Source organism: Lagopus muta, chromosome 3, assembly GCF_023343835.1.
Source record: "Lagopus muta isolate bLagMut1 chromosome 3, bLagMut1 primary, whole genome shotgun sequence".
Taxonomy (NCBI): domain Eukaryota; kingdom Metazoa; phylum Chordata; class Aves; order Galliformes; family Phasianidae; genus Lagopus; species Lagopus muta.
The window spans coordinates 11,541,802-11,569,302 of NC_064435.1; the positions used below are offsets into that span (position 1 = coordinate 11,541,802).

Genomic DNA, 27,501 nt, shown 5'->3' on the forward strand with positions numbered 1-27,501 from the left:
TCTCTGGGCACAGGGCACCTGCATGGCACAGAAGTGCTTCCTGATGTTCAAGGGGAATCTCCTGTGTTCCAGTTTGTGTTAATGCCTCTTGTCCTGCAAGAGGATTAGGAGATGGCTGGAAGGACATGGTAGGCCTATGCACCTTTACCGAACCTATCAGCCTGAGACAGCAAATGTTAAGTTTTTAAACATTCAAGGATGGTGACTCAGCCACCTCCCTGGGGAGCCTATTCCAGTGTTTAACAACCCTTTCTATAAAGGGTTTCCTGATATCCAACCTAATTCTACTCCGGTGCAACTTGAAGCCATTTCCCCTCGTCCTGTCACCAGTGAGAAGAGACCAACCCTGCTCTTGCTGTAAGCACCTTTCAGATATTGGAAGAGAGCAATAAGGTCTCCCCTCAGCCTTCTTTTCCCCAGACTGAACAGCCCCAGTTCCTTCAGTCTCTCCTCGTAGGGCATATTCTCTAAGCCCTCCACAAGTCTTGTTGCTCTTCTTTGCACCTGCTCCAGCACCTCAGTGTCCCTTCTGTATTGAGATGTTAGCAAGAACATTTCAGCTTTCCACTATCAAAGAATAAAAACCCCACTGCTCTGTAATGTCCTAGCATGCATGCCCTGATTCTTGTCTTTTGTTCCTTGTGAATAGAGACAGTTGTGGCATGGACTATTTTTTCCTACTTTTTGGGAAGGAGGGAAGAAGAAGGTTGATATTAGTCCTTCAAAAATAAATGTTTCATCCCCAGTGTGCTCCAAATGAACTACATCCCAGCCTAGATTTTGAAAATGTACTGCTTTTTTTTTTTTTTTTCCCCAGTGAAAAGCTTACAGCTGAAAATGAGCCTGCATTGATATTTTGCTGCAGAGTTGTTGCCTGTAGGTAGGCTTTAGATGGAGCTGTTCTGTGCAAATCAATCCAGGCAAAGCACTAGCAGCTGCTATTTTGCCAGCAAGCAGAAATGTTTGCAGAGGTACCCACACTACAGTAATGCTGCTTGATAATTTAAAAACAATTTGGAATGTAAAAATAATCTGAACAGAGTCAGAGAAACAAAACATTATATCTCATGTTTTGAAACCAGAGATTGTGAACACTTGCTCCACAGCTCCCCAGCCACACGTATGAGTAGTGACTAACAAATCCTTTCTGGGACAATACCGATTTCTGACTAGTTCTAGGGAGGGCTTGTTTGTAGTGCCTATTGTAGTGTCACTGTCTATTTGTAGTGCCACTGGGATGGCATGCTCACATGGACTCCATTGGGTTTCCTCCATTTTCCCTCAATTCTTTTTCCTGTTCTTCTGGCAGTGCTGCCTGCCATCTTCCTTTTCCACTGCAGTAGGCACTAAGAATTGGCCTCACCTGGTCGTACAAATGGAGCAGGATGGGATCCAGTGAGCACCTTGAGGGCTGAAGGAAATCATGCCAGGGACTCAGCCCCATGGAAGTAGTTGGGCTCATTTTCCTGAATCGATAAAGAGGAAAAATACCATTGTCTTTCAAAATATAAATCACTACCAGAAGGTCTCCAACAGGGACAGAATACCTTTTCCATGCAAAAAGTGTACACTTGCTCTTCAAGCTTATGAACATATTTTAGGAAGGCTTCAGAACGAAAGATGTGGAAAAATAAACGAGTATTATACTATTAATTTGCATCAATTTCTTAGAGAGATAATTCAATTAAATATTTCAGCCTTTAGCAACCAATTTTTTTTTAATTGTATCTCTTTTTGAACTGTCAACCACTTGAAGGAACAGCCCTTGAATCTTTCTTGATCGTATGTAAGATGAGGCAATTTTTCCTTGGGGAATAACATTAGCTAAATTAGGAACACTGTAATTTAAAGGTGATTAAGTACCTTTTGTGATTGTTGTTCTATGACTTCAATCTGATAACACTTAAGTGCATGTGTAATCTAGTTTTCTACAGGGCTGCTCACACTGAAGAACAAGTGGGCTTAAGCCTTTGTTAGAACAGGACTTAAATGAGCACCACGGTTACACGTTCTTGTGCTGTTAACAAATTTTAAGGTTGACATTGGCTGGGGGTTGCCAGAAAGGAGGAACTTAGCCTTCCCACTGTCAAGAAGCAGTGCTGGCATTTGCCCATGCAACAGGATATTGTACAGAATGTCAGCACTTGGAAATGAAACTATCCCCTGTAACGAGGGCTCCTGAGTACAGAAACAGCCTTTGACCATAATGAAGTTTTGCAAATAATGCTTGCAGGAAGTGATTTGCTATAAATCAGTCAAGCAGATCCCAGAAATAAGAAGACAGATGGTGACCTGACCGTACTGCAACGGTCTTCCAGACTTCTTACTCGCACTTTAAACAAGTACTTGGGCTCATGTCTCTCAAGAAAAATGCTCCCTCTCACAGCTGGCTGAAGCTGAATTGCCATCTTGTGGAAAATTCTACTGTTAAAAGTGGCTAAAGGAAGAACAAAGTTTGAAGTCTGAATCTTCCTTCGCTGCTAAAGAAAAGTTTCAGTCATCAAGACCTTATTTTGACGGTTTTAAACCATATTCTCTTGCTGTTATGCTGCAAACCAAAATTTGAAAATATAAGATTAACACAATCAATAAGTGACATGTACAATGAAAATAATTTTTGAAATGAAAATATAATGGCAGGAAGAAATAAAATTCTTCTATTTGTGATGCTCCAGCTTGATTTCTTGTCCTACAAAGGTACAGTTTGTTGAAGTCCCGATGTTTTTTTCTTTCTGGAACCAGCACATTCCAACAGCTCCCCTTCCACTGGGGAGCTCTCCACACTACAGAGATGTTCTGGTCAGCAATTCAAGTTACAGTGGTTTTTGCAAATTTGCAAGGGAAAAATAATTCCCTTACATCATGTGCCAGATTCTCCTGTTACAATTTATTGAAGCTTGAAATGCTTGCTTCATTTTTCTATTGCATACCCGCTTGCTGTTTCATCACTCTGAAGATTTGTTGCTGAGGAGCAGCCAACACTGATTTATTAACAGAAGCACTAATGCACTCTTTGAGAAACAGTCTTTTCTTTACAGAAGGGGATTTCTCTCCATCCTGTCCCATACGCATTGTGTGTTCTGCAGCCTGTGAGCCCTTTGCACTGGAAATCCTGTCTGCTAAATTAACACACAGATTGTATGTGCCCATGCATGTGCCTAAATCCAGGCTGAAGTGAAGCAAAACACAATGGTGTTCTACACTGGTTACCCTCAGGTAAGGATTAAATAGGTGATATGTAATAATGATAGTAATTGATAACTAGTTTTAATATCTTTTTAATTGCAATACTCAAATTTGTAAGTTGCCACCTCAGTTACTGGTTGTGCATATACCTACATGTGTAAGTGTAGGCAGAGATAAAAACAACACAAACACCTAAAGATCACAGAGTCATAGGATCACAGAATGGCTTGGGCTGGAAGAAACATCAAAGCCCACTCAGCCCCAACCTCTGCCATGGGCAGGGCTGCCCCCCACCAGACCAGGCAGCCCAGAGCCCATCCAACCTGGCCCTGAGTGCCTCTAGGGATGGGGCACCCACAGCTCCTTTTGGGTCCCTTCCATCTTGGGACAATCCATGATTCCATGATTAATTTCAGAGCTCAGAAGTGGTACTGCTCTGGGTACGTAGTTGTATGCCTCCAGTTCCATTAAACAAAGTACACACACCCATGTTTGCAGGCCCCAAGCCACTGTGTGTCTATAGAGAATTTTAACCTCAGTGTTTTCTAGAGGTGGGGAAGCAGCATCGAGCATTTCCTCGTGTCTTCTCTAAAGATTCAGCTGCCGTTTGGGGTGGGCCAGCACAGAGCAGGTGTTGGACTCTATCCTTATGGGTCCCTTCCAACCCGGGGCACGCTATCATTCCATCATTTCCTGCCCAGGTAGGCCGAGGTGGGCAGCCCACTTGGCATTTTTCACCTGAAGCAACGTAACTTAGTGCAATTGCACCGCTTAACAGCAGGAAGGCATTCCTTCCTGCAGCGCTCGAGGCACCCGTGCACACGGGGCGCATCCTGCCGGCAGCGGGACGCGAACCCGCGGTAGCAGCGGTGCTCGTGGCAGGCAGGTCGGGCCGAGCCGCTGACGCAGCGGGGCGGGGTCGGGCTGCGGAGCGGCAGCGGCGGGAGGAGGAGGAGGAGAAGGAGGAGGAGGGCTCGGGCGGATCCGCCGCCGGAGAGCGGCTGGCGTTGTGCAGCGGGCGGGCAGCGGATCGGGGCTGCAGCCTTCTCCCTGTTTGGCGCTGCGCTGCGAGCTCTCGGGCGCAGCACGCGGTCCCGTCTCTTCCTGTAGATAACCGAATCGGTCGTTTTTATCGTTCCGCGCGCCTCCTCCAGCGCCCGCCGATCCCACAGCGATGGGCTGCGGTGCTGCCCGGGGGAGGGAGGGCAGCGCGGCGCGGAGCCGCACGGAGCTCCACAGCGGAGCCGCGCGCTGCGCGTAGCGCCTTCCGCGCCCCTTCCTTTTTTTTTACTTTTTTTCCTCCCCTTATTTTTACATTTTTAGAGGTAATCGTTTTGAGGCGGAGACGAGCTGAGGTGGTTTTTGCCCGTCTGTCCCCGTGTCTGGGTGTTCCGGTGAGGTGGGAGCGGGGGTCTCGTTTCTCCGTAGCCGAGCAGCGGAGCCGCAGCAGCGTGCGCGTCCTCCTCCCGTCTGCGGGGCGAGGAAAATGGAGGCGGTGATCGAGAAGGAATGCAGCGCGCTCGGAGGGCTCTTCCAGACCATCATCAGCGACATGAAGGTAAGGGCCGGGGCGGCCAGGTGAGCCCGCGGCACTGCCCGGGGAAGCGCACGGCAGGGGGGAGCTGCACGGGGCTCGGGCGGCCCCGGGACGCGGCTCCCTCCTTGCCTGCCTCCCTCCATCCCGCGTCACGCTGTTATCTTGCAGCAGGGGCAGCGTTTTCCGAACCTGTCATTTTTTTTTTTTTTTCCCTTATATGTGTTTTTCTCTTTCCCTCCTTTACCTTCTGCTCCTTTTCGTTATTATTTTATTTTTGGTGCTGCTGGCACCCAGAATGAAGGCAGCGAGGCGGGTGCCAGCCCTGGGTGGGGCTGGGAGGGCACGGAGGGATTCCCGATGAGCGCAGTTGTAAGGGAACCTCAGCTTGGAGATGCTCCGAAGTTGGCTGTGGCTCCGTTGCCTCTCGGTGTGCTCTGTGGTGTTATTTTCTAGAATCGGAGCATGGCTTGTGCTGGAGGGGGCCAACTCCCCGTGTATGCACATGGAGGGGCTGATCGTTGCTTTCTGTGTGTGTGTGTGCAATGCGCTGAATTCCCCGGTCTCTCCCAGCCATATGCACAGACCTTGCCCCCAAAGGGTCCCTTGGAGAACAGCTCCGAATCCACCCCTGGCATTTGTGCAGGCTTCCTTTCTGCCTCCCGCCCTTTGCTGGTAGAAATGAACAGTTGGAAGGAGACCCACGCTGTGCCGCCGTGCCTCCCGCCAGCCCCATACTGCAGAATATTGCAGCGTTCCCCCAGACAAGGGCAGGCTGTTTGCCTGCAGGCCCGTCTGCAAAGGACACAAGATCTGCAGAACCAGAGAGATGGGTGCACCTATGGGTGCTTGATTGGGTGCAGGGCATCCTTACCCCAAAGCTAGACAAGGGCTGCTCCTGGACAGAGCCTTGGCATGGGTGAATGGCTTCCAGTACATTTGAGGGGAGGAGAAGCTGCTTGCGTTTTTTTGGCAAGGGTTCAGGTGCACTTTCCTCAGAACAGATCCTGGGAGATGTTTAATTAAAGCATGGCTCGTAGAGAGCTGGCGGATTGCGGGGAGGAGGAGGAGACCTGCGTGCGTCTGACAGACAATGCAGCAGTCCTGCTGCCGTGCTGCCCGTGGCCCCGGTGCTTCTTCATAGCAGCTCCACTTAACGTGAATCCGCAAACCCCACCCTGGATGGGGAACAGTCACAAATCCTGGGATCGGGTGGAGTGGGCTTTGCAGGGAACGTGCGGGAGCCTTCTGCTCTGACCTCCAGCCTGAGGCGCAGTGACAGTGTTTGTTCCCTACTTTCCACGAGCAACGCACTTTGATTTTTCATGCTCTTAAGCAAATACACGTTGGCTGTGTCGATGTATTTTTTGTGTGCACTGTTACTTGCATGGGAATGAAAGCTGTTTCTCAGAAACATGTTGACATGAGCGTATGGAGATGTGCACAGGTGTGAATTTTTATTTTAATCCACCATAGCAGCGGAACCTGTTTGGTGAACTGGGAATTACTGGGGAGGGAGGTTTGGGAAAAATCACAGCGTGGTAGTTGGTGCAATTAAAGAATCTGTTCGTTGTTTAGCATGAGTCGAACAAACAGTTTGTACCTGTGCTTCAATTCAGTGAGATGCTGTAGGGCTCATTGTGAATTGTGTGCAAAGAATCGTGACACTTTCCTGGAGGGGGAAAAAAAAAGCAGCTATTTCTGACAGCGAACCAGAATCTTGCAGCTAATCATACCTTCAGTAGTAAAGTGGAAATTAGCATTTTAAGTGCTGCTTCATGCAGTCGGGTCTGTGTGGGCAGGCTTCTGGCAGAACCTTGGAGATGTTGCGTGGGGGTCTGCCCACGCACTCCCAATGCACTATCTATGCCTATTTCTCATTATAGGCAGAGATCAAGGCCCCAAATGCCCTGCAGTGCTGAGAGTTTTGCTGCAGCGTCCGCCTTCTTTAACTAAATAATTTGCAGTTTCTTTTTATCGTGTGTATTGCTCTGCCTTCATCTTTGCTGTGAAGACAGCGGGGTTAATCAGCACCATAGTGAGAGTGCTCTGAAGTTGTGCCAGTGGCTGCAGATAGGTGGTGCAGCCAAGGTGATGAGCACATGGTGCGTATGGACTGACTTTTAATTTTTGTCTTTGTTCACACTGATAGCGAGCCAGCTCAGTGTACTCGGGGTTCATTCCGAGCTCTCCTTGATGTCAGCGAGGTTACGGAAATGGGAGGTGTAATCCTGAGTAACGTGATTACTCGTGTCCATTTGTCTCAGTGCTGTGTTAACTTTCAAAGTTAATGAGGCCTCTGCAGGCCAATGTGACTGATGTGTCACATTTTTTGATAGCGAGTTTATCTCCTGTTGGCTGAGTTATCTGCCTTTAATGTTTTCTCCAGAAACTCAGTTTTTTTTCTCAGTCGTCTACCAAAAAGTTTTGTGATTAATTCTCAACCAAACAAGCTCCAGATTAATAGTGAGGAAAGCTATGTCACTTTGAGAACATGAAGTTAAACATAACAAATAAACATAATGAATAAAACAAGTATAACAAATAATGTCAACATCTGACGCAGCATTTTAGTGCCTGTAGGATGGGTTGGAAGGGGCCTCAGAGCCCACCCAGCCTCAACCCCTGCCGTGGGCTGGTTGCCTCCCCCAGCTCAGGGTGCCCAGGGCCCATCCAGCCTGGTCCTGAGCAGGGATGGGGCACCCTCAGCTCTCTGGGCAGCTGTGCCAGTGCCTCACCACTGTGAGTGAAGAATTTTGTCCTAATATCTAACCTAATGCGTGGAACTTTGTATTGTAATACAGGGAACCCATGTTTTCAATGCAAAATGAGGGTCATGTTCGTTGGGTAGTACGTAAGCATACGTGGTAATGGAACTGGTTGTAGAAGGTCTACAATGGGAATTGTGCTCAGCCATTGTGTTCGAGAACTTGGTTCTCACATTTCAAGGTCAGATGAAAGAATTCTAAAATAGGAAAATCCTGCCCATCCCATCGCTAAGCTTTTTGTCCATTGTCAAAGCCTTGGTGTGTCCTATGATGCCTCACTGAGTATGTGGCACTTGGAATTTGTCGTGCTCTTATGTATGATCACTTTCAAAGTGATGGAAGTTTATAACAGAAAAGATAAAGCATGCATGTCCCCTTAGAGGAGTAGTTCTGTGCACAGCGTTCAAGTGCTGTGCCATTTCTCTTTGAACGCAACATGCTTTCTGGGGCTCCCCGTGGGAAGAGAGCATTTGATCTGGATGGTTTGTAACTCATTTCTGGCAATTGAGAAATGAGATGCTGTAATGTGCAGTTAATTTCAATATTTCTTGTAGTGCAAAGCAAATCTCTGCAGATAACTTTTGGGAGGGCCTGTTGCATATAGGTTTCAAAAGATGTGGTCTTCTCATGCAGAGAGCATTCTCTTTAAAATGCTACTTTCTGTTATGAGTCCTAATTTTATGTTTCTTTTAATCACAACGTTCTATCTTAATGGAAAAAGGAGAACAAGAAAACACTGAAACCAGCAGTGTTTATTGCTTGATGCTGTTTCTTTCCTTTCACATGTTCTTCATTTGTCATCTCTCTGTTGCCAGCAGGTGTTTTGGTAGGCAGGACTTCCAGCACCCAAGACCGTGGGGTAGGCATGGCGGGGAGGGCAGATGGAGGGTGGTTGGACTGATGCTGACTGTCCATGACTTCAGTTATACTGAGAGAGTGTACTGAATTCTGTGATTCTGGTGAGGCTCAGTCACCTCCCAGTATGTGGTGGGAGTGCAGCCGTGAGAAGCACTGTAAACTGTGAACAAAATAAAAAGGTTCCAGAGGAGGAGTAAAATTTTGGAACGTTTCAGATTTTTTTTTTTCAAGTGCGTGTGTCTTATTTGTGATTGTTTAACTGAAATCTGAATGGAAACAGCAGTTTGCTTTTGGCAGCAACTTCTATTTTCATGCTGTAAAAGGAGTGACCCTTCCCCTTCCCCCCAGTGGAACTCTGGGGTGGGAAGGCAGCATCCCTTTGCCTTCAGCCACACAAAGCTCCTGCCCTTGTTTTCCACCCGAGGAGAAAGAAGTGAGCATATGGGAATGAGAAATATTTATGGGTTTTTTTTGGTTTTTTTTTTTGGTTTTTTTTTTGCAGCCTCTTATCTGCGATTAGGATGTGACTGGTGAGAAGCAGCATTTTAATCTTGCTTTTTGTGGAAGATGGAGCCGGGGGTGGTCATGTTGAGGATTAAGAACCATTTGTTAAGTAGGCATGATTTGCTTGCAAGGGATGGATGGCCTTGTGCTGCTCACATCAATAATATAAACTGAGTCAAAAAAATACTTGCTGCAACAGATAGAAAGGCTGAGGCGGTGCCTGTGACAAGTGCAGCTGCGGGCCCTGTGCATCCGTGTCAGTCTGAGGGCAGCCTGTGTGTATGGGCAGTCTGTAAAGCTGCTGCCATTGATGCAGAGTGATTTGACAGCGCTGCAGCTGTGCTGTATTTGAAGCCTGGTCTCTCTGCAGAGCTGAGGAATGTTCAGTTCAATGACTTTAAGGTCTAGTTTCAGTCCAGCTGCTGGGGATGGTGATTGTTCTAAGGAGAACAGAAAAAGTGGAATGTGCCATGTGCAGATGGGGCTGGGAGGGAACCCCTCTGTTGTGCCTTTGCCACATGTGTTTTGTGGCACTGGCACATCCCTGGCATGACAATCTGTAGGGCAGCCTAACTCTGTCCAAACTCAGAAAATGGTCATTTCTCTCTTTTCCCAAAAAGCGTGACATGAGTTTATTTCCCCTCTATGCAGCTGCAGCTTTTTTTCCCCATTTTCTTGTTCTTAGAGGTTCCACCAGCATGGCACACTGTCCTGAGCCTGTCGCTCTGATTTTTTTACCATTCGCACTGATTTCCTACCCCACTGTCTTCCTCGCCTTTCTGAAGCAGCTGCAACATCATTCTGTAAACATCTCTATGGGGGAGGCAGCGGTGTGGAGGGCTGGCTGAGAGAATGCTGATGCAGGAGGGCACTGCTGCACACCCACTTCAATGCTAGGGCTCAGACAGCATGGCATAGCTGGGAACATACCTGCAAAACATTTATTATTGCTAGGGACACATTCTTGGTCTGCATATGCCTCTGTGAATGCTAGCAATTCATACAGCTGCTGAATGTTCGCTGCATAAATGTGTCCAATGCGAGCTTGTTCTGGGGCATACCAAGGGCAAGGATTTTTAATGCCTTTTAGAAGTAGTACTTTTGGACCTGCTACATGCCAAGGGCTGTGCGATAGAGGTTGCCGTGCTGGAAGCGTGGAAGGAAGGACTTGTGCAGTGCTGCATGAATCACAATTGGCTGAACAAATGTTGGAGGACAAGAAGTCTGTAATTACAGACTCAGTGCTGGTTAATACCTAACCAAAGGTGATAGTTGGGAGAGTTTGCTGCTTCCTTCCTCAGTTTTGTGCATGTTGTATTGTAAAAAAAAAAAAGTACGCCACTACCTTCCTTTCATTTTTTTTGTGACGTGTTTTTCAAGATATAGAAGTTGGTGCAGTTAGCAGTGTTTCTGCATACCTGTAATTAGCGTATTCTGCTTATTAGCTTCTGAGATAAATCTTTGAGTTTCATGGTCTATGCATGTGTAACCTTGAAGATGGGCAGAAAGTACTCAGTGACAGAGAGCAGGGTAGGATCTGTAGCTGAAGATGTTGGTCTGCTTCAGAGCACACGAAGGTAGGTGGGTGCTAGGGGGCATTTGTCTCTTCAAGTATTGGTTTTCCAGCTCCAAATGATGTCTGCCTTGGTGCTGTAAGGTGTTGAGTGCTGCCCCATTCACTACTATCTCTGCTGACCTTTAAGGAAGATAATTGAGTTCTTCCTGCTGAGCTGTGGGGTAGCCTGACTGCTGAGATGTTTGCAAGGACAGGAGACAAAATGTCTGGTAGCCTTGTGGTTAGACCATGGCAGTTTGCATCTTCAAAGTGCTCTGGAAGCGTGTGACTTAGCTCCCAAAGAATGGCTTCCATTTTAGAGAGAGGCTGCAGGTTCCGTGACTACTGCTCCTTTCCCCTAGGACAACAAGAGATTGAGTGCATGTGGAGCACTGAGTTAATGAGGGGATGTTTTTATAAGCTCCTCGTGTGTAACACGTATTGCTATGCACATCCACACCACACACCATTCATCTTTGTTGCTGCCGTTTCTCCTGTGATAACCCACTGTTTGCAGGCGGAACAGATGACTTCTACCGATGAATGATCAACTCTCAACACCAGTTGAGTTCTTCTGTAACTGAAATTAAGGGCTATCTGTTTCTTAGTGGAGAGGTATGACTGGGGCATCTTACCCACAGGGTGACAGAAATAGGGAGTGAAGAATCTGGCGATGTCTAGTGAACATGAACTCTCTGTTTTTTTGAAGTTCTAGTCAGTGAACATAGGTGTACAAACAGCATTTAAGAGATCACCTTGTATGTTTTTAAGAAGTACTCTTACTAACCTGTGAATGCTGGTTCTGTTGGTGTACACAATGCTAAAAACAAGCATGCACCTAGAGAAATCCAGTTTGTGATATAAAAAGGTTCACTTAGTTCGGGTGCGTGTCAGTATCTGTTGCCAGAGTACTGATGTTTGTTGGGTCCTGGAGATTGTTTTGATTGCTGGTGTGATAGCAGTTGTGCTGAGATTGAGCAATGAGTGCTCAGAAATGAGGGTTTCTCCTGCTTCATGAGGGAGTTGCGATGAGGTGATGAAGCCCATCCATGATGGTGTTACCAGCACAGGGCTGTTGGCTCTGCTGTGAGACTGTCCTGTGTAGGCATTAACTTGAATGAATTAATGGCTCTTGATGTTTTAATTACCTTAGTTTTGATGCAGCTGAAATATTGTGGGTTTAGAAAATAGCTGCCCAGTATGCACAGTGGCCGCTTAATGAATCAGTGGATGAAAGGCAGTATTGATGAGTCTCTGAGGAGAGATCTGCTATTCAGGCTCGCAAACTTGCTTAGACCTGCAGGGAAGAGTGTGGAACTAAATGCTTCCTCTGGAAGACTACTTAATGTCTAGCTCTTTTAATGCAGCATGGGATAAAAGGTTCTCCTCTAGAAGCTGTGGCTGGTTGGTTGTTTTTTCCCTACTCTTGTGAATACTCCTGTGTTTAGAGAGGGAGAGACCATATGTTTATGTATGATATATTTTCTCACAGTGTGAGCATAACTTTTTTATTTGCTCATTACCAATTCTAACTTGGATTTAAACTCTGATGTGTTTGCTTTGGAGCTGGGTGTCTTCGTCTTACAAATTGTGCAAGTGGGCTGCAGAAGGCCTGGATTTGTTGTGGTCCTTATAGACATAGTGAGGAGGCACACAAGAGGCTAGCCAGGATGTGATGTTGTGGTTGGGGAGGATGAGTTTGGAGGACTCCTCATAGTGCTCCAAACCAAAGTCAAACCATGGGCAATGGTGTACTTTCAAATATGGGCTACTGGGGTGCAGGTTTTGTCATAATACAAACTAAAGTCTCTAGAGCTCTAGTAATAGTCATACCTGACTTGAGTTCCCTCTGTCTCTAAATGATGAGATCTACTCAGTGTCTCTGTTCTTGCTAAGTGGCTCCATGCTTCAGTGCTGAGAGAACTCGTAATTCTTCAGAAATTTCAGGTCATTTGGGGAATGTAGAAATCACTGATGGCACTGAACCAGTGAGGCACATGTCCTCTTCTGGAGTTTCTTGATTGGGTTTTTTGTGTTGACTTTACTGAGGTACAGCACCATGACCCTTACCCTAGAGTAGCTTATACTCAGTGTTCTGATGCTGTGTTTGACTAAAAACCAAACAGTTGTGAAAACATTGAATAAACGGCTCTATGATAGATAGAAGAAATCTTTAGTAGGCAGTTTTTTTAATACCATATGAGATTTCTTCAATACTGTATTGTCGCATAATCTTCGGTGTTGTGGCATTGTAGAGATTGGCATGTCCATTATACTGAGCACCCTGGAAAACTCATTTCCAGCCCCTGCCCATTCCCTGAACAAGTGGCAGAGATAATGGAAATGGAGACAAGACTTTTATTTTAATTGCCTCTGCTTTCAGTTCCTGGAGGGTAGTTACAGGTTAAATAACATTGTAATCTGATCTTTGACATGCTTTTACTTTCACTTGCATGTTCTATAACCTCTCAGACACCACGTTTGTACCTGTATCCTCCCTTCCTCCAGTCAGTAACGCACATGTTTGGCTTGCATTATGAAATCTGTGAAATTCATGCCATCTGCTGTTGCTGACATTCCATTCCTGGCCCAGCAAGCACTCTGCACACATCAAGAGCTCCCCTTGCTGCTAGAAGTTCCCCTATGCGTGGCAATGTCTTTAGCTTAGAAAGACAAAAGGGACTTCCTAGACATGCAGCCCCTTTTCTTGCATTATTGGAGCACTCTGTTTTCCTCTGCACGAGTTTGTCGCTCTTTCGTTAAGAGTTCCTGTGAATAGAAGCTCCATGCCCTTCCAGAGTTGCCTGTTTCACTGGAGGTTGGAGGAACTGACCAACCAAGAGCATCTCTGCTGCAAGCACGACTGGTTGGTTTTGGCCTTCCTCACGGGAAGACAGCCAGTGGACGTCATCAGGCAGTGTGCTGCTCTTGAAATCAGTACTGGGGCTTTGCTGGCTCAGTTCTGGTTTTGAATGTGTATCTGGTTTTGAGGCGTATCTGAAATGAGATAAATGAAAGAAAAGTACTGTTGGTATAGGTGTGTGCACCACTGCATCGTTCTTTACGATTATTTGTAAAGAACGAAATCACTCTCACCAGCAAAATTCAGGTTTCACTTTGTTGGAAGATTGAGACTGTTTTGGTGAATGGTTGGAAAATAGGCGTAGTTTAAAAAGCTTCATAAGCTTCTTGAATTGCTTATTTTTTGACCTAAAAAGAGGAAAAGCCTGCAAGAAGAAATTTTTTGGATAGGGAAGAGTCATTAGGAACTTAATGTAAGGTGATGTTAAGTCTCATCTCACCTGTGTCTTGCAAGAGCTTTGGCAGCTTATTAAGGGACTATGCAGTCTTTTCTGTCTGGCTGAATGTGTGAGCTGTGCAAATAAATGTGGTAGCACTGGGTAGTGCTCTGTAACCTTTGCACTTGTGCCTGGCCAAGCTGCTTCTTCCATGGATGACTATTAATTCTTTAAGAAGAGAGGAAAAACTTCTAGTGCCAGATGTTAGCTGAATGGGGAAGCTGATTGTCAGCCACTGCATCTTTCTACATGCTGAGACATATGTGGCTGGAAACCTTTTTTCAGATCGTCATTGTTTTCCTGCACCTTTCCTCTCTAGTTTTTCCTGTTTTTCATGTTGAAGGATCCCTGGAAAAATGATAGGTTCTGTGTGCAAACCAAGCTTAATTATGCAGGCCACTTTTTTAATGTAACATCTGTGACTGCATGCTATCTAGCACAGTAAAGTTTCTCTGCTACTTGAAGGTAGTGTAGTGACTTACACAGACATGAAACATTTGTAGTAATCCTTGTAATTCTGATATCTGATAAAACCATATAATAAATCCCTCGCTCTAGGCATCGTTTACTTTGGAGGTTGGGAGGTCTGGTGCAACAGCAAAGTTACAGATTTTGTTCCATAGGTAGACATGTGGCATTCGGATGTGTTACTGGGGTGTGAAGCTGGGTAATAGCATTGTGTGTTTGGGACTCAGCCTCTTTGCAGGTCGTGGCTGATTGATTATACTGAGGTGGAGAAAGCCTAACTCCTGTAGCTTGAGCAGTGCTTTTTTGTCCTCCTTATTGAAGTCTGCAGAGAGTCATTCTGTACTCTTCTGGAAGGCACACAGCTCTTGCTTTGATAACCTGTGAGATGAAACCAGGGCATTTGCCGGCAGTTCCCTTTCTCTCCTACCTTTTTAGCTGGAACAACCAAAATTAGATTCTCAATTTGCCATACTGTAGAACAGCTCTGTCTCTCTCCCCGCACCCTGAAAGTTGAGATGAGTTGTTGCTGTGAACAAGATACTGAACTGTTTCTGTTGCCTTTGTAGTCGGCATCCCAGCAAGAGCTGATAATACGGTTGAAAAGCCTTTCTGATAAATGAAAGCTGTTAAAAGAACACAGTCAAGGGCTTTTTGAAAGACGAGGTGCATCTTGTCTTTGGGATCTGGAGCGCCTGGAAATAAATTATTAAAGGAAATGTCTTTTCACCTCATGGAGAAAAGGAGAGGTATTGTAACTTGCTGGCAAAAGGTGTGACAGAATGGATTTTTACTGTCAAGACTGCTGATAATCAAGTTGTAATCTTAAAAAAAACAATCTGGGTTCTTGTACTTGTCATTAGATGCAATCGATAACAATTGCAGAAAAACTGGATCCCATGCTGCAAGCTGTATCAAAAAATCCTTGATCTTCTCTTCTGGAATTCTCCTATTGGAGGACTGCTGGCTTGAAAGGAAGGGAAAAACTGTAGTAAAGGTCTTGTAGAAATGTGTTTGTCTAAGGTGGCTGTGCTGGGGGTTCCCTGCTCCCCTCAAAAAACACAAGATTCTTCATCTGTCTGGGATATAAGTGCACCTCAGCAGGACGTGATAAAATGGTCTGGGTTGGGAGGGGCCTTTACAGATCCTCTATGCCCTTCCGTGGTGTGGAGTAATGGACCTTGGCCAGCTATTGGATGCTCACCCACTCCTGCTCCTCCTCAACAGAAAGGGGGAAATGCTCATGAGTTGAGATAAAGATGAGGAAAGCACTTCCGAATTCTGTCAGGCAATACATGTTCAACTGGGAAGATTAAATCTGTCACCAACTAAAATAGATTTGAATGGTGAGAAAGAACGAGGAAAAATTCAAACACCTTTTGCCCACTTACCCTCCACAACCCCTTCAGGAACACCCGTGGCTGCAGCTCCTTCAGGAAATGCCCTGCTGCTGTGGCCTGGCCCTCCCCATGCTGTAAGATGGAGATGGGCTCTGCAGCACCTGGGAACCCTCTGCTGCTTTTCTATTGCTTGGAGCCTCCTCCTTGCCCTGTGCCAGCTGTGCCCTTGCTGAAATCTGTTTTCCCTGAGGTGCTACAAGTCTAGCTGCTGGGCTCAGTGCAGTAAGGCTGGTGGAGCCCGGAATGTCGGGGTGTTGCAGGTGCTTTCCACCTTAGCCTGGAACCTCTCAATACTAGTTGTGCACATCCCTAAGGGAAAGCTATTCCACGTCCCTAATACGGAACCAGCATAGTAGGTGACAGGCGTGGGGCACCATCTTATTTGTCAGCCTGGAGGCAGAAGGGCAGTGCCCTGTCTGGTGGAGATCAGCTGGAGCGTGGCTGGACCCTGGCATCAGGTGACTAATCACTTGTAAACCGACTCATTAAGCAATAAGATGCGATAATGGGATGTTATGGCTTACCAGTGGCAGCCTTAAGCTGAAGTTAAGGTGTGTGCAGGGGCTTGGGGGGCTTTCATGCCTCGGACAAAAGCATTACAGTGCAGGAGTGGTGGATCTGAGACAGCTGAAGAAGAAAAAACAATTAGGCATAAGTGCTTTTGAGGGGAGATAGGCCCTGAATCAAGCCATTAATGGTTTTCAAGACCATTTAAACGAACCTGGATTGTAACAGATTTCTATTTTAACCTGTGAGGAGCTAAAACGAGGATTTGTGACCCAGATGCTTACAGCTCTTCTCACAGTTTCTCTGAGGAGGGCTATGAGGAAAGGCATCCCGCTGCTCTTACGGGTAATGCCAGCACCTGAGCCTGATGTTAAAGGGGGAAAATTTATTTCCTTTATTGACCATCTGAAATCGGAAATTGTAGAAGGAGCTTAGGGAAACACAGCATTTAAAAGTACTGCTTTAATACTCTTCCAGAATTGGCTTTACAGTAAAAAATAACTTAATAGACAGTGAATTCTTCCTATTGCTTCTTGGTGTTTAAATTGAGAAAGTAATGCGTGTTGAATTGAGGATTAAGTTTCATGGCTATTTGGTATGTGGTTTCTGCTGCTACTGTATTTCTCCTGATGGGCACTTTGATGACAACAAGAGCTGTAATTCCAAACGAGGATGGAATGGAGGAAGCACATGGAGAGATTGTGGAGAAGGAGCTGCTCTTAGGGTACCAGAGCCTGCATGTGCTTCAAAAAATTACTGAACTACTGTGTTGTTGGTTTGGCCCAGCAAGCATTGCTCCCCAGGTGCTGGAGGTGGGGTAAAACCTCCCATATTAGAAGTGGCAAAGTGGCAAGGTGTCATGTGCTTTGGCCTTAGCGGGGATCAGAAGGGTTTGGGTTCAGTGTGGGCGTGGTGGTGGAGGTGCTTTCTGAGCAGGACAATAGGATTTGTGTGCAATGTTTGAGTTGCACGTTACTGAGAGATGAATGTGCTGATTCAGCTGCAGAAGGGAAAAGCAAATAACAAATTCTGTTGGAGCACAAACAAAATACACTGCTGTTTTCTTCTGCCCAAAATAAGGCAAGGTGCTCTTGCACCAGTGTAGGAGTGCCTAGGTGAAGAGATTACATTGCAATAACATACATAATGTATATTTTTAACCAAACCAATTTAGCAACTGGTGTAAGTGGGTTGTTAAAGCTTAATTAAGTAGTTGTGATTTAGAGAGAAAATCACTTTTAGAGACAAAGAATAAATACCTATGGAAATGCTTAGTGAATATTCTGGCTTTGCTTTCTTTGTGGCCAGCCTGAAAAGAAAAAAAAAAAAAAAAAAGAAATAAAGGTGTTTTCTTCCTGAGCTATGTTTTGATAGGACTGTTTTAAGCTTCCCCACAGCGTCAGGTTGGTGTCAATCTCCTGCCTGCCATTAGGCACAGTTAGCAGGATAATACATCATCGAGATGGAAACATAATCAGGCTGCTTTGGTATCCTCTGTTTGTCAGCTTGCGTTTTACTCAAGAATCCAGTAAAGCCCTGGGCCCTGCTGCTAATTGTCAGGGCTTTCAAGGCTCCTGGCGTCCCCATGCATAATGCATATATGGCATGCGGGCAAGCTCCGAAATGCAGCTACTGCAGAGAGAGATGGCGTTCAGTGCAGAGGATTTCAGCAAAACTAATAGGTTTAAGGAAATCGATTTTTCTTTTCCCCCTCAAATAAGTGGGTTTCATTTTTAAATGCCTGGCCATTTTTGCACAGCACAAAGCTTTTATTCTAGTTTTTCCCACCCTGATAATGGGTGTCTTCTTTCTTGCTTTCTCCCTTTCCCACTGGCTCTTGTCGTGTGTAGGTATAATGAGGTTTTATGACCACCTGGTGTACATTGCTCACAGGAAAAAAAATGCACACAAAAAAAAACCCCACCAAAAAAGAAAGCAAACACAGTGCTTAGTGAAGAATATTGAGAGTAGCAGCTTAGTACCTGAGACACTTATGGGAGGGTCTGTTGTGGCACTGCCAAGCCCCTCTGCTGGCTGAGCTTCGCTGTGCAGTGTCTGTATGGGAGATGCATGCACCACATCTATGCAGAGGCATCTCATTTTTAAAATATAATCAGTAGAGAATGTTAAATTGTGACTGATGAACAAAGGCCATTGTTCAAGGGAAGACTTTGGTTTTAACCCTTGGTTTAATTCTAGTTGTTTGGCGGTGGTATGTGAATATCTGGGAGCTGTCCAGGGTGCACTAAGGAGCTTGAATTGGGTTGGCTGCTTTTGGGAAGGGATTGTCTTTGCCCCAAAGAAGATGAAATGTGCCCTTCTGCGGTAGAGCAAGAAAAAGTTTGGATTGAGTTTATTACAAGCAATGGTGCTTACTTGCAGCCTCTTCCAGTCAGAGCTGTGGTAATGTTGACCTTGAGAAGCTGCCTTACCTGGGCTTTATTGCATTGGTGCTCTGCTTACATCTTTAGTAAAGGAAACATGGATTTTTATTTTTATTTTTTTTCTCACTAGACACCAATCCAGGGGACGTTTTGAGGTTTCTTTCTGCCACTGGTTTTGCTTTTAACAGAAAATTTGCACTTCTTCTGCAGGGAGCAAATTAACATTAGTTTGGTCTAAAAAAGATACCATACCATAACCATTACCATAAAAATCAGCACTTCTTTTTTTAACTTGTAAGAACACTTGGTGTTGCAGATCTTAATGTGGACTCCTACCATACTTTAAAAAAATAGGAGAGAAGCTCACAGGAAACTCCAAGAGGAATTAAACTTAAAAACTTTGCATATAGTTGCTCAATGGTGTGCTGCTTTACCAGCATCGGTGGAGAAGGCAGCTCTGAGGTCACTGGGGCCATTTCGTAGGAAATGCTGCAGCTGTTGAGAATGATTTCAGGCCACTCTGTGTTTTGTGTTACTTTGAGCCAGTTTAAGGCAGTCTCTTGGGCAACTTAGACCTTAATTAAAAAATAAAATACTTTGCAATAAGAGAATGGGAAACTGGGAATTGCACAGGGAGTCTATACATAGAAAAATGCAACTGGAATTCTGTTCTTAGTTTTGGGAGTACATGTTATTGCAGTGTCCTAGCACCCCACTTCTCATAGATTTGTCTTCACTGTTTTCATATCAAGCGGGGAGTTTCTTCAGTTGAAATCCCATTTCCTCCCCCAGTGTTTCTGCTTGGCATGTCTATCAAACCTCCTCCCAGGACCTGGTGTTTCATCTGAATTCACAACCAGATGGAGTGCCATAGAATCATAGAATGGTTTGGGTTGGAAGGGACCTTTAAGATCATCTAGTTCCAACCCCCTGCTACAGGCAGGGATACCTCCCTCCAGACCAGGTTGCTCGTAGCCCCGTCCAGCCTGGCCTTGAGTGCTTCCAGGGAGGGGACGTCCACAGCATCACTAGACAACCTGTTCCAGCGTCTCACCACCCTCACAGTAATATCCTGCTATCTAGTCTACAGCTACCCTCCTCCAGTTTAAAAACATTTCCCCTTGTCATGTAGCTACATGCTATCTGTTTACTGGTGTTAAAGAATGTGAGAGACCACTTACTGGGAAAATATATTTTGTTGTTAGAGAATAAAGATTCAATAAAGTTATCATTGCAGCTTCTAGTTTCAGTTGAACTTGAAATCCGCAGTATCAAAAACATAACGTTCAAACTAAGTATTCATTATTGTATTTTCTTTTCTCCTCTTGCAGGGAAGTTACCCAGTGTGGGAAGATTTTATAAATAAAGCTGGGAAATTGCAGTCTCAGCTTCGGTAAGTCAAGATCTCCTACAATTACTTGTGTGTATGAATGTAAAGATTAAATACAGCTTCTGCCAGGGTAATTTTCTAAGCAAGTCACCATAAAATTGTACATATTTCCTAGTCAACATCCGTGTTTGTAATTGCCTCACACTAGTGCTGCTGTTGTAGTGTATTTAAGCAAATACATACCTATCACCAACAGTCCATAACAAATGTAAAAATAAATTTCATGGCTTCTGATGGGAAACTTGATAATGTATTGTTCAGTGAATGGGCTGATATGGAATTAGATTTATCTTGTCATCTTTATGTATGTAGAATTTGGAAGTTTTATATCAGAAGAAGGCTCAAAAAGTTGAGGAGTCTTAACAGCACTTTTCTTCTGCTTTAAAAGCCAAGGGAATTCCTGTGCTGGACCTTTCTGCAGTGGTTATTAAAACTTACTTTATTGCCATATACTTTGCAAGTAGCATTCAAGATTACTTTCTGCAGATTTGTGTTAATAAGTGCCATGTGTGTCACACTCAGACCAATTCTGTTATCTCTAGAATTCATTCTCTTGTAAAGTCTACTTCTGCTAATACAAATCCAAACTCAGTTTCTTCTTAAGGCACAATTTCTTCTACACTCCCCAAAGCATCAGTGTGTTTTCACAGCACCAGCAGAGGTCATAGATTTGGTTACTGGCAGTATATTTTGTGGTTCTGCATTGTGAACCATTCCTCAAGAAGCTGCTGTTTAGACCCACTTGCCCTAAACGACTGGAAATTGCTGTTCTCCCTTGCTATACCTAAAACATCACACTTGTATGTGGTTTTTCCTTTTCTAGCAATCACATCACATTAAGAGACTGTGAAAGAAGTAGGGGAAGTGGTAAAAGAGGAATGGATGACTTTTTTCTCTTTATACTCTTCAAACACAAAGCTTCTGGAAGGCATGAGAATTAGTTGTATTTCCCAGTCTGGTTGTGGTGCATTCAGTGTAGGACTTCTCTAGCTGAGGAGCATGCAGGCAGGCAGCTTGAAAGCCTGTGTTTGAGGATCTGATGTTCGTTTCCAGCAAATGTCGGCCTTTGGTTCATTTCTCTGTGCTCCCATAGAGGAGAGCAGATGTCACCTGAGCTGAGCCAGCTCTGCCTGGATCTTGTTGGCGAAGAAATGGAACTTTGTTATTAGCAATATAATTAATAATTAACAAGATAGTACATGGGTAACAACATGATCTGTGAGTTTGGAGGACTAAGAACACAAACATTGCCGAGAAAAATCCCAGGAAAGGTTATCTTTTTCCACAGCTAAATATTAGTAGCTAAGTGGAGTGCTGTCCAGTTGGGGTTTTTTTGTGTGTGCCATTTTATCTCTCGGGCACATGGAGAGTCCTTATGCATGTGGTTGGACCTCTCAAGCCTGTTATTTGAGATCAGATCTTTTGTGCTCTCAGTAGGCCATTCGCTATGCTGCCAGTTATGTCCTTGGTATTTTGAGCATATTTGGAGTGAGGCTTGCATAAAATCTGCCCTAATTATGGAGTTCTCTGGTCTTTTTGACTGTGGATCAGCTTTCCTGCTGTTCTCCTATGGGGTTTTTATTTGTTTGTTTGTGTTTTTTTTGGGGGGGGGGGTGAGTTCTTTTTTTTATTTTTATTTTTACTTTTATTTTTATTTTTATTTTTATTTTTATTTTTATTTTTATTTTTATTTTTATTTTTATTTTTATTTTTATTTTTATTATTTGAAGGTACAGAACAGTTTTGTTTAAATTGGATCAACCAGAATGTAAATGATCACAAATCTGAAAGCAATCTGAGGCAGAGCAAAATCACCTGGAAATCTGTAACTGGCATTTGCTGTTGCCATCCACTTGAGCAGGCGTTGGTCTGTGTGTGTTTTTCACATTCAGAGGGAGCTGGGGTGAGCTGAGAGGTCCCATCCCTCTCAGGAAAGGGTCCAGCACCCTGCTCACTCTTCCCGGAGCACTGCATCAGAAAATCTTCCTTTTCAAAGGGGAGAATTCCTTCCCCTCCCACCACTGCTTTCCCTTTTACCCAAGAAATCCAAACCTGCATGGTTTCTAGGAGGTTATTATTTTCTGTTTCAAGAAATGCTCATACTCGATTGAAAAATTCAGGAGAGCGTCTGGCCAGGATCCTGGATAAAAACATGGTCCTGAATACTTATTCTCAAAATACACATGTACCCTAGAAATAGCAGTGGCTGTAATTTGTACACTAATGGGTTCATTATAATGCATGTTAGATTTGTTTTTCATGTTTGACTGCTTAATATTAGTTCATCAGAGGAAATCAGCTTGAAGGGGGATGGCTGTGCTCTTTTGAAACAGCACCTGTCCTGCACAATTCACGGCACAGAATTAGCCTGGCTGCCTCCAAGTCCATAGTGCTGACACAAAGCAAGGAAGAGATTAAGAAAGGAGCAAGGGAAAAGGCTAAAATCACATATAAAAGAGAATATTTTTGTGGCCTCTGCAAGTTCTCAGTGATGTTCTTTATAAGCCTAAGTGTTTTTGGCAATAATTAAATAGGCAGCAATGAGACAGTGCTAATGTTTTGTTATCTGTATGCATTTCAGGACTACAGTAGTAGCAGCTGCTGCCTTTTTGGACGCCTTTCAGAAAGTGGCTGACATGGCTACTAATACACGTGGTAAGCAGATGTGTCAATATTGAGTTTAACAGAATGCTGTGTGGTTTATACCATTTGTTGTAATAGAAGAGTCTAACTTATTACATGGACAAGCAGATCTGTGAGACATCTGTTGTTCGGTCTTGCACTTTGAAAACGCGACGTGAGAAAGGAAGTTGCCATTTCTTTACCAAAAAAAAAAAAGCTGGAAACCTGTAATTTAAATGTGTCATCAGTCATGTGAACGCTTCTAATTACCATTTGAATTATATGTTGATGAATAATATTTTAGAAAGCAAGATTTACTGAAATCTGTATTCACTGATGCTTCTGTACCTTAAGTAAAAATAAAAGCTGTGAGACTTGGTATTCATCTGCTATAGCTGAATGTAGGGTTGCTGATGCTAGAGCTGAACAGCTGAATCTGTGGCCTTTGGGGTCTGTGTGTAACAGTGATGGTAGCTTGTACTTGGATTTTAAGGCAAGTCTTCCCTTGTCCTTCTTGACGTCTGACATTACTGACCAAAAGCAGAAGCCCTCCTTCACTGTGGGCTTCTCTGCTAACAGTGTAATCCTGTTGGTTACAAGGCAGGCCAAAACACTACAGCTGGCAATCTTTCCAGGCTGCTGAGTTGGAAGAAAACAAACTGCTTCTCTGTGATGTTGGATGCCCAGTGACCAAGGCAGCATGTGCAGATGTCCATGCAGGGGCAAGGCAGTCCCCATGGTCACTGTGTCCCCGAGCTTTGTCACTGAAGAGCAGTTCTGAATTGGATTATTGCTGCGAAGTGAATGGCTTTTGGTCCTCTCTAACCTTAGAGGCTTGGTAATGTGTTTTCTTCTTGTTTTTTGGGGTGTTTTTTTTTTTTTTTTTTTTTTTTTTTTTTAAGTCCTAGTATGTCCTTGGTGTTTGACTTGTATAGAAATAAAGCAATATTGCTAATGTGAGGAGTTTGCATTTTTGTCAGCAGTGTGCAAGCTCAGCCAGACTTGCATTTCCCCCCTGCCATTTCTGGCTAAGAGGACCAGCAGCAGCTGCTAGAGCACGTATCAAGCCACAGAATGACAACAGGGAACAATGATTTTTCCTTTTTAAAGCTAATATTTACATTTTGATTTGCAGTTCCTTCACTCTGTGCATGCTTTCTATAAATTGTGCATCATTACTCAAGTAAAATAATCAACTTTTCAGAAAGTGAAGTAAACTAAGGATGGAACCTAGGGCAGCCCTCAAGCTGGATTTCTAAAATGTCTTCCCTTTGAACTTGTTCTTTTCTATTTCTTTTCCCTCTGTCTCCCAAAAGGAAAACAAAGTTAGCCCTACCAAAATCCTTGAGACTTTGTGTTGTCTTCTGGCTGTGCTGGCAGACTTACAGAACCTCATTCAGATACAGAACGAATGAAACTCTCCTATTCTCTGACAAAAATGGCTTGTGTGGGTATTGAAGGGTATTTTGCACTTTCTGCTGTGTTACTTGGACTGTGTCCAGCAAGCATCGTGTCTTGTCTCTTATCTCTTAGAACACATCCTTCACAAAAGGAGCTCTGTGAATCCAGGCCTGCCAACTTTGTATAGTTCCTCTGTTCTGTCTTTCTGTTCTCCTGACTGAAAGGATAGAAGGGAATTTTGTTTTTATTTTTGGAAAGTGATGTTCTGGGCAAAGAATCAAAATTCCAAGCTAGAGTTGGTTCTGATTTGTCTCCCAACTCAACTTTCACTCATGCCTGTTTGAGTATTTACACATAACTAGTCTATTGCCTTGGAGCATCTCTGAAATTTCATGCTGGTCCTGTAGAAAATACAACTCCTTCCCCCTGTCCCCCCCAGCTTGCTGGGGCAGGGAAAATATCTTGCATTGAACATGGTGATAAAACTCTCCATGGCTTACTAGGGCAAACTGTCATTAAAACATGTATGTTGCAGTTAGTATAAAAACACTTTCAGAAAGCAAAAGCAAAGAAACTTAGTGTTTTTCTTCTGTAATGCTCCCAGTTCCCTTTGATGAGTTTTCTATCTTAGAACAGTTCTTTGTTAAATTTTGCCTGTTGCTTCTCCAATTTGTAAAACATTATATTTTGTTTTCTGATTGAATGCATGGCTATGCATGAAGCCATTTGGAGAGTCCTCAGTTAAGAGGTTACCCAATGTCAGCAATGTTAATCTTCAACTTTTCTGCTCCTGTGCATAGGTGCATCCTCTTCTTAAATCCATCCATGGATGTTAAAGATAAACCATGAGGGCAGAGGAGAGGTGAGATGTCTGGCACACCCCATGATGAGGGTGCTGAGGGTTGGTGTATTTTGAATTCTCAGGACAGCTTGTCAAAGCATGGACTGATGCTTCTGTGGAGAATTTTGTACAAAAATGTGAAAATGTGGAAAAAAAAAAGTGAAAAAAATGCCTGTTCTGAGGGATTGGGTGGTGTTAGTGCTTTGTTGAGTGCCCAAAGTGTTGTAAAACTAGGTCTTGCATTTTGCTTGCATTTGCCTATGGTTTTATGGAAAGCTCAAGTTAAAGAGCTTGTTTCCACCAACTCCAATCCTTGTTCTGGCTGATACCTTTCTCTACCTCGTGTAGCATAATTACTTTTCCCAAATGCTGGCTTTTCCATTTTTAGTGCACCTTTCGCTTGGAAAAGAGAAGGTCTCTGGGGAGACCTCATTGTGGCCCTTCAGTATTTGAAAGGAGCGTATAAACAGGAGAGAGAATGGCTGTTTACGAGGGTGGGTAGTGATAGGACAAGGGGGGATGGTTTTAAAATGAGACAGGGGAGGTTTAGGTTAGATATTAGGAGGAGGTTTTTCACACACGGGATGGTGACAGAACAGGTTGCCTGGAACAGGTTCCTCAAGGAGGTTGTGGATGCCCATCCCTGGAGGCATTCATGGCCTGGCTGGATGTGGCTCTGGGCCACATCTGGCATGGTTAAACCAGTAGTTGGATGAGCCAGCTCTACTTTCTGTATTTTCCTCACATTGTAGCTTTTGAGGTAGGGAAATGAAACTACATATGTTTCAATCTTGAGTTTTTGTAAGATCTAGATACTTTGCAGTCCAGACTGTGTCTGACATAGAGCCAGGTAGAGCTTGTTGGTGTGCAGTGGGATCTGATATTACTTCTCTCTGTAATTACTAGAGAGAATACTGTTAAGAAAGAAAACTGAACTGTGTTAATAGTCCGTGAAAATTGGAAATGGTTTTAAATCCCAGACTTTGAAACTCACGGAAGTTAAATAAATGCTTTGGTCTACCTTTGAACATCAGTCAAGTTTGCTTTCGGTGTTGTGTTTAGTTCCTGTAATGATCTAAAGTCCGTTGTTGTTTTGTTGTTTTTTTTTTTGTCACCTGGCGTGACAATATCCAAAATATTTTCTTTTTTTTGAAAGACAAAAAATATTTGTCTTTCAGTATCCAAAATTCTGAGTGTTCTGTGTGCATCATTTCTCACCGAAGCATGAAAGATTTAAATCTGATTTCGTTTAAGAGCTGTTTACCTGATACTTTGCATATTAAAAACTGTTTTGTGAAGCAAGAACTGCGCATCCCCAATGCCACATATAAACAAATTGTAACTTGGTTTTGAACAGTATTTAAAAGGAGGTGTGTAAATTGCTTTGCTTTATGTATGCTAGTATTTTTCTGCTTGTGCTGCATTTGAATGTTCTTTGTAGATAAGTATTAGTATTCAGGAACTTGAAGTAGGTAAGAATAACTGTCCTCCTTGTTATGACAGAAGTTGTGTGAAGACATGCACGCTTCTTCTGTATCTACTTAATACACCGTCAGCGGCTTCCATGGAAATAAACAATCTTGCCTATCTGCATCTTCACAGGTGTAAATTAAAATTTATGGAAAGATGATCTAAAAGCTTTGATTTACCCGGAAGCTTAAAATTGATCTTCAAAGGGAGATGGTTAATGAGGCAGCTGATACCCACTCTTGTGGGATTGTTATTTTTCATTCATTATAAAGGGCTTTACATATACATAGGTATGTTTGATATAAGCAGATTAGTTAAAGCATTTTAAGATACATTTCAGTGTATCACATGGCTTTGTGTGGCCAGCTGGATTCCATGAATTGCAATGCTATTTGAAGTTGCCTCATTTCAACTTCACAAGTGCTACTAAAGTTATGCTTTCCTTGCCTTTGGTAACGTTGGCAATACTACCTACGAATAGGTAGGTACTATTTGTATTTTTCATCTCTTTCACTTTACCACTGGCGGAGAGGACTTCAATGTTATACAGAGCTACTGGAAACAGGGGTAAGAAATTCTGATTGAGGGTACCTGGTGGGAAGGCTGTACTTGAGGTTGAGGAGGGAAGAGCTTGGATGGCCAACCAGCTGTAAAGCTGGAAGTGGAAGTGGGCTGGAGCCTTCATGGTGCATGGCAGTGACAGGGTAACAAAAACATCAGAGCCCTTTTAGTGTTTCTCTTTTAGAGGAAAAGGATATTTTGGCCTAGATGAAGTTCTGCATGAGTCTGCCTTGCTTTTTTCAGGCCCCATTAAACTTTATCAGTGCTCAGAAATGTAAATATGCTTTAATGCTTTTACTCAGAAAATTAAATATGATTAATATCTGTAAACATCTGCCTCTGGTAACTTGTAATGCAGTGAGCAGGTAGCTCTTGTACTGCAGTGAGCAGTGACTGCCTTTCATCTATAATAAAGCTGCTTAAAATGGTGCCTTTGGTGCAGATTTGTATTCATGGGCAGATTCTGCACATGTGTTGCTTCAAGTATCGTGTGAACACACCTTTAGATAGTCCTTATTCTGGATGTTTCATCTTGGCCAGGATAACTATGTATTGAAGTGTTTTTCCATGGTGACAGGCTGCAAAAGTTGTTGCAGTGCTGGAATTAGCATCTGTATCTTCCAAATAGATGTTCTTAGGCTTTCTGAACTGACAGCTCACTCTCTGCAAACAAGGCTCAGTGTGACCCCCAGGATGTGTGCTTAGTGTCACGTACGGTTAGGCACCCTGTGGAAAGGTGGCTTGCTTAGTTCTTTA

The 27,501-nt window shown here is 43.9% G+C and overlaps 1 protein-coding gene across 11 annotated transcripts in view; it reads left to right on the top strand.

Annotated features, from left to right (window-relative positions):
* Positions 1–4,128: 4,128 nt before the first annotated feature.
* Positions 4,129–27,501, top strand: part of MTSS1 (MTSS I-BAR domain containing 1) — a 117,168-nt gene continuing 93,795 nt past the window's right edge. For 8 of the 11 annotated variants that reach the window (XM_048940255.1, XM_048940256.1, XM_048940261.1 and 5 more), the window contains exons 1-3: positions 4,130–4,744; positions 19,792–19,853; positions 22,432–22,505. In XM_048940255.1, the coding sequence (XP_048796212.1) occupies positions 4,673–4,744; positions 19,792–19,853; positions 22,432–22,505 (208 nt within the window). In that variant the 5' untranslated portion in view covers positions 4,130–4,672. Of the gene's footprint in view, positions 4,745–19,791; positions 19,854–22,431; positions 22,506–27,501 lie in introns of all 11 variants that reach the window. The other 3 variants (XM_048940259.1, XM_048940265.1, XM_048940260.1) reach the window with 2 other exon arrangements.